Consider the following 13,561-nt stretch of genomic DNA (forward strand, 5'->3'; position numbering starts at 1 on the left):
ATGTGTGCATTTATGCCTTTCACTGTATGTAAAATTTGCCTCAAAGGAAAAACATAAACAAGCACTGAGCTCCAGTTAATGATTTGTGTGGTGAACTATCTGATGCTGCAAATTACTTTGATATATATTACAATATATAATGGATTGATGGACAATTTGAAGTGAGATAAAGCAAATACTCTAAAATGTTAATTGTGGTTGAGGATTCACTGTAAGATTCTTTAAAATTTCCTGTGTTTAAAATTCTTCCTATAAAATCTAGAGGGGAAAGGTTATTATGAGTACCTTGCAAAATATTAAAACAATGGTTACACAATAAATGTTTTCCTTCCATTTCTGACTGCATTCTTCCAGTTTTCTTCAGAGGCCAGTACCATTACTAGTATCTCATGTGTCTTTCCATAGATAGTCTTTGCATATAGATAGAGGGATAGAGAGAGTTACCTCCGCATTATTTCTTTTTTTTGAATGTTTTTATTAACATTTCTTATTAAACCATAAGAGAAAAGAACACCTGAATAGAAAACAGACAAAGGACATCAACAAACCATATATAAAATGAATAAATAAATGAATGAATGTGAACAAATGAATAAAATTAACATTTAATTTATGCCAGAAATATTCTTTTGTTAACAGCTTTACTGACATATAATTCATATACCATAAAATTCACCCATTTAAAGTATACAATTCAGTGGTTTTTTTAGTATGTTCACAGAGTCATACAATCATCACCACAATCAATTTTAGAACATGTTCATCACCCTATGAAAGAAACTCTGTACCCTTTAGCCATTATCTCCAGCCCCCACTAGCTCCCCAACCCCACACAACCACTAATCTACTTTGTCTCTATAGACTTGCCTATTCTGGACATATCATTAAATGGAATGATACAAATATGTGACCTTTTGTGACTGGTTTCTTTCACTTAGCATAATGCTCTCAAGGTTCATCTATGGTGTTGCATGCATCAGTACTTCACTTCTTCTTATGGCCAAATAATATTCCATTTTATGGATATATACCACATTTTGTATATATCCATTCACCAGCTGATAGATATCTGGATTGCTGAGAGTTTTGGTCTATTATGACTAATGCTGCTATAAATATTCATGTACAAATTTTTATGTGAACATACATTTCATTTCTCTTAGGTACATACCTAGGCGTGGAATTGCTGAATCAAAACATAACTCATGTTTATTTACAGAATGGTCAGACTATTTTGTAAAGTATCTGCACCATTTTACATCCCCACTAGTAGTGCATGAGGGTTCTGCTTCCTCTGCATCCTCACCAACCTTTGTTATTACCTTTTCTTATTATAGCCTCCTTGTGTGCATGAGAAGTGACACCTAATTATGGTTTTGATTTTCATTTCCCTGATGACTAATGATGTTGAGCATCTTTTCATGTAGTATTTATTGTCCATTTGTATCTTCTTGGAAGAAATATCCATTCAGATCCTTTCCCCATGCTTTAATTAGGTTCCCTTCTTATTACTGAGTTTAAGAGTTCTTTATTCTAGATACAAGTTCCTTATCAGATACACAATATTTTCTCCCATTCTGTGAGCTGTCCTTTCACTTTCTTGAAAGCATCCTTTGAAGTGCAAAAGTTTACAGTTTTGAGTAAGTCCAAATTATCTTTTTTTTCTTTATTTACACTTTTGGTTTCATATCTAGGATATTATTTCCTAGTCTAAGATTTAGTATTGCCTAATCCTTAGTATTGCCTAATCCTATGTGTTCTTCTAGGAGTTTTATAACTTTAGATCTTATATTCAGGTCTATGATCCATTTTGAGTTAATTTACATATATGGTATGAGGTAAGGGCCCAACTTCATTCTTCTGCATGTGGATATCTAGCTGTCCCAGCAGTATTTGTTGAAAAGACTTTTCTTTCCCCTATTGAATAATCTTGCTACTCTTGCTGAAAAACTGACTGACCATAGATATATATGTCTATTTCTGGACTCTCAATTCTATTTCATCTATCCTTATGCCAGTACAACACTTTCTTGATTACTGTTGCTTTAAAGTAAGTTTTGATGCATTTTCTTACATTTTTTTCCACTGAATATAGTCTTATAAACACTTAAGTTTTCATACACTATATCAATATAACAATGAAGATCTTTTTTAATATACACACTTATTTACACACATGTGAAAAAACAGTATCTAGAGGTGGTCAAAAGGGTTGTGCCTTTAAAATTTTGATAGACATTGACAATTTGCCCTTCAAAAAGTTTATACCAATTTATACCCCCGCCAACAACATATGAAAAAGCCTATTTACTCTGCATCTTCTGCAATGCAGTGTATTTCCAAACTTTTAAATCCTTAACCAATGTTATTTTTCTCATTTTTAAAACCTTTTCTGTTGTGACAAATCCACTTTGGCTAATAAGTACATTAAAAAAAACCCGTTTAATTACTAATAAAATGTTTCTACCAGCAACATTCCATTTTTTGGAATTTACCTTAAGTTACTAGTTTAAAGAGGAAAAAGAGATGTTCAAAGAGCTATTTGTAATACAGAAAAAAAAGATTGCATAGTAGATGCTGATCAACAGAAAAATGATTAATTAAAATATGTTATGTTCACTAAATAGTATATCCAACTATTAAAAACTATAAACATGATGTCGATAGCCATATAAAAATACTTTAATCTAATTTTTAAAAGCAGGATACAAAATTATATGTACACTCTGTACACTGATTATAACTACTTTAAAATTACACAGGCATACGGAAATGGAAATACATAAATGACTACGGATAAGTTTCCTCTTTAATTTCTAAACTTCCTGTAACTTTTTAGAATTAAGTTCGTAATTAGGCAATATGTTCACAAATACATTACTTTACATTAAAAATATACTTACTGTGATGATGCCAATTAGTTGAGTATAAAAGAGTCCAGTTATTCCAACGAACATTGTAATGCCCATAAAGGCAGCTAGTCTCATTATGGCCAATTCATGTCTAACAACAAAGAGGTCCTATAAGAAGAAAAAGAAAATCTTAAAAACAATTCAAAAATTACTTACAGTTGCAATAATAAAGAATTGAGCCATAACATTTTCCCTTATTATCTTAAAAGAACTACTCTCCCCATTTTTTAGTTTATTCCACTTCATAAACATATAAATATTTGAAAATTTCAAAAATAATTGTTTTTAATTCATAGTAGCAAGCTGAAAAATGGGATTTTACTACTCAATTGTCATAAAAACTCCTAATCCTAAAGTTGCAAATTAGCCATGCTCATTTACTATTTGGAGCAAAAACAAAACAGAAAACCCTCCAAAAATCAAAAAAACAAAAACAAAACAGATGGTGTACAATCTCTGGTTCAACAAAAGGAAATTTTATTACGGTACTGCTAAAAAGCTTGAATGCACAAACCTGATTCATAATATTAAAGTTCAAGTGGCCAAGATACCTAGAGATTATGTATTTTAGTCAAAATGAGGGGGTAACACAAATAATAGGATCACATGAACAGCCCTCTGCAAGACCAACTCATTTATTCATCCATCCACTCACTCAACTACCACTGCCAAGCACTGAGCTATGTAGTAGAAATGTAAAAAGGATAAAGATATGGTCTGTGCCCTCAAGAAGTATGCAGTTTATTCAGAGAGAGAGCCCAACTCTGCAAAACTCCAAAACAATGCGATATATACTTTAACAGGAATGTGTGCACAGAGGACAGCAGAAACATAAAGGAATGCCTAGACAGGAGACAGAAATGGAAACGCTGTGAGGGAAAACTGATTTTCCAGCCCAGGGCATGAAAATGAGGGTCTTGAAAGTGATCCAAAGAAACTGTGGCAGGAGGTCAGGAAAACCAGGAGAAGCCATTTCATTTACCCTCACTGTTCTTTCACTCTCTCTCCCTTGTCTGGCCAGACCGTTCCAGTCGAGGGAGAGAGAGTGAAAGAACAAAGACTTCTGGAAACCTGTAGTTACTAAGCTTTGGAATAAAATAGCCACAGTGGATAAAAAGCAACAAACGAATGGGAAGGACCCCAAAACATAACCACGCACATGCTCTTTTAATACTGATTCAGGTTAAGGCTTAAAGGTACCCTGGTAGCAATAGCAGAAACGGGGGTCACCGAACATAATGATCTTGTTTGAAACAAAAGAACTGATGCTTTTCTGTGTGGCACAGTGATCATCCATCTGACTTAAGCAAAACTCTGAGTCCACACCCAAACCACTCAGTTTATTAGCCAGGGAAAACTTAAAATTCACCAAGATACTTAAGGTGTTATGTAACAGTTACATATTAGTTTTGACTATTTCAAAATTTCACTAAAAAGAGCCTAATGCAAAATCCTTACCAAACATGTAAAGAGGAAAAGATGGGGCTATGAATGATATTAAAAATTCAGTACAGTAAACTCTGCTATTATGCTGTATGAAAACACAAATATGTTCCAACATGATTGATACATTAAGCAACAACTTGAGCATAGCAAGACTCTTGTGTTTGTTTATGTGTGATTTTACCTGCAAGAAACCCAAGATGAACAGTAAAAACTTCACCCAGCTAAACCAAGCCATACAGGAATACACAAAACATACACCCCCAAACATCTACCGGCTAACTCAATTTGTCATGTGTGTTATGAGCCACACTCATCCGTACCTGGTATCACAATTTTCCCTCCAATTTCATATGACTCTCCTTCCATCACTTGGTAATAACTCACATAACACAACCCTTCTGATGCCCACTTCCACAAGAAAATTTCAGGTCTCTTCTAAGGTAAAGTGCAATGTTTGTTATAGTATTTACGTATTTCTTAACTAGTTAACATGTATAAAACTGTGCTGCTATTTTTATTAGGAACCCTTTTAAGTGTCACTGACAAAGTTTTTGAGTGTTGTGTCTTCATTTTCCCATAAGCCCTATGGTTTTCATTGCATGATTTTGCACAGTGGGGCAAATTTTAGGAATGAACATACTGTGTCATAGTAGAGCTTACCCTAATAAAAATACACATGGTCCCCAATTTACAACGGTTCACCTTACAATTTTCCGACTTTTAAGATGGTGCAACTTTGGATATTTTCAACTTAGAACGGGTTTATCAGGATGTACCCCACTGTAAGTCAAGGAAGATCTGTGCCATATATGACCAAATAAAATGCATCCTCTTTTCTCCCAGTGAAAAGATTAAAAAACTTTTTTGTCCACTAGAATTTATACATGTTAGGGATGAAGATGAGACTAAAAGATCTACTTAAAATTACATTTATTCACTTAGGTATACATTTATGTTAGAGAGTACTTGTGTAAAATAGTAAATTGATTCAGAAATTGCTTTTTATCGCTCTTACATTTTCAAAAAAAATGCATCCCAACTTTACACACACACAATTAACATCAGTACTAAATCCATATTTTGAGTCATTTAACATACTTCTCCAGAGCACAACATCTTTACTTCTATCTTAGATTTTTTTTTTTTTTAGATCTAGCACTTTTTGAATCCAAAAATTGGCTTGGGAAATTTTATCTACATCACAAGCATCCATTTGCTATTCAAATCTTTATGACATAATCAGTGTTATTATGGCTGAATTGTGTCTCTCCAGAAATTCGTATGTGGAAGACCTAACCCCACCCTCACCCCAGCACCTCAGAATGTGAGAGTATTTGGAGAGAGGGCCTTTAAAGAGGAGATCAAGAAAAATGGGGCCCTTAGGGTGGACATTAATCCAATCTGATTGGTATCCTTATAAGAAGAGGAAACTCAGAAACACAAAGCGACACCACAGATGCTCAAGCACATGCGAAGACACAGCAACAAGGTGTCATGTGCAAGCCAGGAGAGAAGCCTCCAGAGAAACCAAACCTGCCGACATCCTGATCTTAGACTTCCAGCCTCCAGAACTCTGAGAAAGTGAGTTTCTGTTGTTTATGCCCCCAGTCTGTGGTATTTTATGTCACCCTAGAAAACTAATACAGTAACTGTATTTCTTTATCGTTTTCATTCCTTTCCATTTTTTGGTTAAGAAATGTGCTTATATATAGAGAAATGCATAAAACATAAGTTCAGTTTAGAGAAAAGAATGCAAACATTTGAAAACATGCAGACGCTTTCCTCAGTGCATTTCTTCCCCATCACATCCTCTCCCGCATCCCTACCTTAAAGAGAAAGGTTACTGATTCGTTCTTCAGACATTTTCGATACTACATTTCAGTTGCATATTACAAATATCTTTTCCTACTCTGAGTCTACTTTTTCATTCCCTTTATGGCATCTTCGAATAATCCCAAATTCTTAATTTTAATGTAGTCCAGTTTATCAATCTTTTCTTTTATTGCTTTTTATTTCCTGTTTAAGAAATCTTTCCCAACCCTGACATGATGATGACATTCTCCTATATTACCTTCTAAAGCCTTTAAAAGCTTTATAGCTTTGCCTTTCACATTTAGGTCACTAATCCACCTGGAATTGATTGTGTACTGTGAAATACAGGGTTCTGAATTTACTTTCACTATATGAATACTCAATTGTCCCGGGACGGTTTATTTAAAAAGCTGTCCTTTCCTCAGGGATCAGAGGTCAAGTGTCCATAAGTGCCTGAGTCTGATGTGGGCTCTCTATCCTGTTCTCTTGGTTTATCTGTTTATCCCCGTACTAGTGAGCACATCTTAGTTACTATGGCTTTGTAATAACTCTCCATACCTAGTAGGCCAACTTATCCCAACTTGTTCTTTTTCAAGAATATCTTGGTATGGGACTAAGAGACACAAACTACTAAGTATAAAACAGATAAGCAATAAAGATATATTGTACAGCACAGGGAAATACAGCCTTTGTTTTGTAATAAATTTAAATGGAGTATAATCTATAAAATATTGAATCACTATGTTTTATACCTGAAAATAACACAATATTGTAAATCAACTACACTTCAATGTAAAAAAAGGAATGTATTGGTTATTCTAGGCACAGTTGACCCTTGAACAAGGCGGGGGTTAATCTGCATATATCTTATAGCAGGCCCTCAGTATCCACGGTTCCTCAGCATCAGCGGATTCAACCAACCGTCGATCCTGTACTACTGGAGTATTTACTACTGAAAATATCCGCATATAAGTGGATCTGCACAGTTCAAATGTGTATTGTTCAAAGGTCAACTGTAATTTGTATTCCCATAACAATTTTAAATTAGATTTCGAGTTACAACACACTCAGACATACACACACATATGATATATTCTCTCCACTAAGAGTCACAATTTTCCCCTAGAGGTCTTGTGCTTTTTAAAGTCAGATTTAATTCCTGTTTCTTGATTCTATTATAAATGGTTCTGCTGTTAATTTCATTGTCTAAAGCACTGTTTGCTAGCATATAGAAATAAAACTGATTTTTTAAAATATTGTTTTATAGTCACACTTCTTAAACTTGCTTAAAAATTCCAAAGAATCTACAGGTAAGTTATTTACATGATCATACCATCTAAGAGTAATGATGGTTTTCTTCATTTCAGCAGTTATACCGTCTCTTTCTTCCTCTTGCCTCACTGCATGGACTAGAATTCCTAGCACTATATTTAATAACAATGGCAGTGGGGGCACAGCAGGCATCAACACCTTGTCCCTCAACTCGGAGGGAAAAAGGTCAACATTTCATCATTAAGCATGCTACAGCTATTGTGTTGGGTTCTGTGTGTGGTTTTTCTTTGTTTGTATTGGAACCTTTTATCTCACTAAAAAAGTTCTCTAGTTCTAGTTTGCTAAGAGTTTATAACATGAATGGAGGCTGAATTTTATCTTTGTCCTCACACACTAATACGTACAGTCTCCATACATCTGGGTTTTTTTCCCCTAATTTGTTAATTGATAAAAGTACTGACGGATTTTCTAGTGTAAAAACAACCTTTCATTCCTAAGATAAACTCAACTTGATCAAGCTGGTTATATATGACCAGATTCAGTTTGCTAAAATTTTGTTTAGGGGTTGTTTATCTATGTTCATAATCAGACTAATTTCCTTTCATTCTCTTATTGCCCTTAATAGGCTATATACCCAACATATGCTATACACATAAAATGAGTTGGGGAGTTTCCTCTTTTTCTGGTGTTTTGAAGAGTATGCATAAGACTGGAATTACTGTTTCCTTTCATATATGATAGAGCTAGGATTCACTGGTAAATGTGTGAATATTCTTTTCAGGAAAAGTTTTAACTACTCACTCATGATCATAGGACTACCCATGTTTCCAACTTCTTCTTGCTGCTATACTATGCTTATGATCAGGAAACTCAGTAAGGTACAGATGTCAACTAACCAAACTGATGTATAGAATCAATACAATCCCAATAAAATTCCCCCACCAGTAGAGTATATACTGGTAGGAGTTTTTACTTTGTTTTGATTTGTAAACTGCTAAGTAAGCTGTTTCTAAATTTCACTGAAAAAGACAAAAGCAAAGGATAGCATACCACTCCTATATAAAAAGAACAAGGAGGAGGATCTGCTCTACTGCATGCATTCTCAGTAGGGGTAGTATCGCCCCCAGGAGGGAGAAAATTGGTTCTTGGAGGAAAAAAAACTTAGCTATTACAGTGATTTGTGGCTGTCCACAAATCAATCCTACCTGACAAAATCTTATTCCTTAGTACTTAACTTCACAGAGAAAAGAAGAGAAAGTGTCTAAAAAGGCTCCTGATGGGAGCAATAATAATGAAAAAAAAAGGCAGAAAAACTCTCTTATACTGGATAGCAAGATTTATTATAAAATTACAGTTGTAACAGTGTGGTGCAACCACAAAGATAGACTAATGGACTAGAAAAAAAGCAGAAACAGATACACACATATATGGCTCTTGGTTTATGACAAAGATGGTATTGCAGAGCACAGTGGAATTATCTTTTCAATAAATGGTGCTAAATCAATTGGATATCCATCTGTGAAAAAAATGAAATCCTAACTCCTACCTCATAAGCATTATAAAAAATCAATTCTGGGTAGAAATATAAAAAATATAATACTTGGAAGACAATATAGGAGAATTATATTGATGATTTAGGATAGAAAAATACTTCTTAAATTGAACCTCAAAAGCACTAACTAAAAAGGAAAAGACTAGTAAGTTGGAATAAAGTTAAAACTTCTGTTCATCAAAAAATAGCATTAAGAGAGTAAAAAATTTAGCTACAGAGAAGATATTTACAACATACATAATCATAAAAGGACTCAAATCTAAAACATGCTACAATTACCAGGAAAAATAAAGTTAAATAACCCGCCTACCAAACACGCAAAATAAACAGACACACTGCATCAAACAGGTTATACATATGGTTGATAAACATGTGAAAAGGGGCTCAATAACACAACGAAGTACTGCTCATCCCCACTAAAATTACAAACTTTAAGATGACTGGAGGGCATTATGCTAAGTGAAATAAGTCAGACAGAGAAAGACAAACACTGTATGATATCACTTATATGTGGAATCTAAAAAAATACAACAAACTAGTGAATATAACAAAAAAGAAGCAGACTCACAGATATAGAGAAGAAACTAGTGGTTACAGTGGGGAGAGGGAAGGGGAAGGGGCAATATTAAGGGTAGGGGGAAAAGATGTACAAACCATTAGGTATAAAATAAGCTACAAGGATGTACTGTCCAACACAGGGAATATAGCCAGTATCTTATAATAACTACACGAATTGTGAATCATTATATTGTACACCCATAACTTATGTAATATTGTATATCAACTATACTTCAATTGAAAAATAAAGGAGATACTTTTAATATTATGCCATTAAAAAAAAAAAGGAAAACCTGAAAAAGTATTAGCAACACTATGAAGTAACGTGAACTTACATACTCTATGAGTGGGGTTTTGAATTGGTACCACCACTTTGTAAAACTTTAACAGTATCTAAAGGAACGTACACATAACCTTTGAAAACAGCCACTTCTAGCTGTACATCCAAGTGAAACACATGCACCTGTACAGCAAGAGACATGAACAAGGTTGCTTCTGGCAGCATTATTTGTAATAGCCCCAAACTGGAAACAATGTAAATATCCATCAATAGAATGGATATATAAACTATTTTACATTAAATGAAACACTATGGACTTCCATGGTGGCGCAGTGGTTAAGAATCCGCCTGCCAATGCACGGAACACGGGTTCGATCCCTGGTCCGGGAAGATCCCACATGCCACAGAGCAACTGAGCCTGTGTGCCACAAATACTGAAGCCTGCGTGCCTAGAGCCCATGCTCCGCAACGAGAAGCCACCACAATGAGAAGCCCGCGCACTGCAAGGACAAGTAGCCCCTGCTCGCAGCAACCAGAGAAAGCCCGCACACAACAACGAAGATCCAACGCAGCCAAAAATAAATAAATAAATAAATTTATTAGAAAATGAAATAGGGGCTTCCCTGGTGGCTCAGTGGTTGAGAGTCCGCCTGCCAATGCAGGGGACGCGGGTTCATGCCCCGGTCCAGGAGGATCCCACGTGCCGCGGAGCGGCTGGGCCCGTGAGCCATGGCCGCTGAGCCTGCGAATCCGGAGCCTGTGCTCCACAACGGGAGAGGCCACAACAGTGAGAGGCCTGCGTACCGCAAAAAAAATAAATAAGTAAAATAAAATACTATGAATATTTGTAGCAATGTTCATAGCAACGAAAATAAACTGTATCTAATGTAACAAAAGAATAAATCTTATAAATATTGCTCAAAGAGGCTTTGCCATCATTCACTGAGCTGTATGTTCTTATTTTTGTGCACACCTATATATGTGTATTATATTTTACAATATAAAAGGTACAAAAACTGAAACTGCAGTAAAAAGAAAGTTGTGATCATGAAATATTAAATACAAAAATACTTTCTTAATTTTAGAATAGAAACAGAACTCTTTTAAAATATATATAGCAAAATGAAAACGTTTAGTTACATATGGCCTGTGAAAGGACAGACAAAAAATGTCAAATAAGTTATAGAAAAGGATACAAGAGACAAAGGGAAGAAAGAGAGAGGAGGAGTCGGACTGGCCTTCTGAGCTCATCTACCACTTTCTTCCTGGACCACTCTGATCCCACCACATTGAGCTCTTTGCTATTTCTCCAACATATGAAGCAAACCCCACATCAGTGATGTTACACTTATCCTTCCCAGCAAAATCTTTCCCCAGATATCCACAGGTTTACTCCCTCATTTTCTTTAGGTCTCTGTTTAAACATCACCTTATCAGAGACCCATTTGTTTATTTTTACCAGGGCCCATTTGCTTATTTTGCCTTGACCAAACTACAGAAAATCCCAGCATTCCCTACTGCCTTGGTCTATTTTATTTTTTCTAGAGTACTTACCTCCATCTGATATTTACTTATTTATGTAATTATGTATGTATTTACTATCTGCCTCTCACAACAGTAAGTTTCTTGAAGATGGGAACTCTTGACTGTTTTGTTCAATGACGAGTCCCTGGAGCCTAGAACTCGCTCTAGCTCACAGTAGATGCTCAATAAATGTTTACTGAATGAATAAATGAAAATGAGGAAGAAAGCGAGCCAAAAAAGCAGTCTCCCCCAACACATGAAGAGTCAGAGTACTACCTACAAAGACTATTACACACATGAAATAGCAGAGAGAAACACAGAAAAAGAAACACATAGGCAACATGTACATAGACACACGTCACACAAACCAAGAGAGGTGGAAAAGGACACTTACATGAAATAATATTCCTATATTCCTATCTGCTAATTACATCATTTAAAATTTCAAAATCGTACACAACTAGGGAGCAGTGGGGTCATCACCTCCTGATGCAAGCTAAATGAAAATAAACCAAGGATCAGATTTGGCTATTTATGATCTAGCAAATAATTCTTCCAATACTTGGTCTGTGAATTCCTTGAACTCATTTCTTCTAATAATCTTATTCCAATCTCAATCCAAATTCTATGATTATATCCTCTACCTTAATATTTCCCATCACTGTGCTCATGACATGATTGCAAATTCAAACACATCACCTTCTGAATACCACCTTGTATCTTTCAATCTAACTCCCTGTAGACCATCAATGTTAACACATTCTCACCCTCAATGAACGTCCGATCTGTTGACCCAACCACCATTTCACTGTCCATCAATGCCTTCCTCCAATACCTTCACTTGACTTCCTACTTGTTTACAGTCCACACTACATTGTTATAATTTCTCCTTCAATATATACCGTCAACTTTTTTTTTTTTTTTTTTTTTTTGCGGTACGCGGGCCTCTCTCACTGTTGTGGCCTCTCCTGTTGTGGAGCACAGGCTCCGGACGCGCAGGCTCAGCGGCCATGGCTCACGGGCCCAACCGCTCCACGGCATGTGGGATCCTCCCGGACCGGGGCATGAACCCGCGTCCCCTGCATCGGCAGGCGGACTCTCAACCACTGCGCCACCGGGGAAGCCCCCGTCAACTTTCTTGATGCTCTCTTTCACTAGTGCTCCCTGGTTTCACCGGGTATTCCTGCTTAGTCACCTTTCTGTTTCCTCCTCATCTTTCTGTCTTCTAAAATTTAAGAGTATTCCAGGCTTAGTCTTAAGACCTCCTTTCTTATCTAGCTATACTTACTCCCTAGAAAATCTCCTATCAGGTCCCATGGCTTTAAATACCATCTTTACACCTAAAGGTCCCAAATTTATATATCTAGCTCAGACCACTCTACTGAAATCCAGATTCCCATATCTGTCTACTTAACAACATCTCTTCTTGGATATCAAATAGGTACCTCAATAGAACCAAAATCTTCAAACTTTTTCCGAAAACTTACTCTTCCTCCAAGCTTCTCCATCTCAGTAAATGACAACTCTATTCTTCCAGTTGTTCAGGACATAAAACCTTGCAGTTATCCTCTACTTGTCACTTTCTATCTCATACCCCACATCCAAATCAACACTAAATCCTGTCAGCTCTTAAACTATAACGCACCACTTCTCAACATTCCACTACTCCCCACATCATCTTGTTTGGACTATATTTTAACAGTCTAGTAAATGGTCTTCTTGCTGCCATGATTGTCCCTAAATTTATTCTTCCTAGCAATCAGGTTTCTTTCTCTAATGTAAATGAGTTTGTGTAATTTTGCTAAAAAGCCTTCAAAAGCTTCCAAAGTCCCAACCACTAAACATCCTGACAAAACAAAGTCTCACCTTCAATCCGCCCTCACTGCTCTCAATTCATCTCCTACAACTCTCTCCCTCACTCAAGATACACTGGCCTCCTTACTCTTCCTTAAAAATGTCAAGCATGCTCCCACCTCACAGTCTTGGCATTGGTTCTTTCCTCTCACTGAAATGCTCTTCCTCCCAGTATCAGTGACATGCTTGAGCTCCAGGTCTCTGCTCAAGTGTCACTATGAGAAAGGCCTTCCTTGACTATATCATCAATCATTACTTTCTATCCCTTACTCACCTTTATTACACTTCATAATACGAATCTTGTATACCATATATTTGTTTATTGCCTGTCTCCCCCAATTAGAATGTAAA

The 13,561-nt window shown here is 36.0% G+C and overlaps 1 protein-coding gene across 2 annotated transcripts in view; it reads right to left on the bottom strand.

Annotated features, from left to right (window-relative positions):
* ZDHHC21 (zDHHC palmitoyltransferase 21) overlaps positions 1–13,561 on the bottom strand; it is a 69,039-nt gene that overhangs the window by 10,919 nt on the left and 44,559 nt on the right. For both annotated transcript variants that reach the window (XM_082657496.1, XM_082657495.1), the window contains one exon: positions 2,904–3,020. In XM_082657496.1, the coding sequence (XP_082513622.1) occupies positions 2,904–3,020 (117 nt within the window). The remainder of the gene's footprint in view (positions 1–2,903; positions 3,021–13,561) is intronic.

This window comes from Grampus griseus, assembly GCF_964374135.1.
Source record: "Grampus griseus genome assembly, chromosome: 6".
Taxonomy (NCBI): Eukaryota; Metazoa; Chordata; class Mammalia; order Artiodactyla; family Delphinidae; genus Grampus; species Grampus griseus.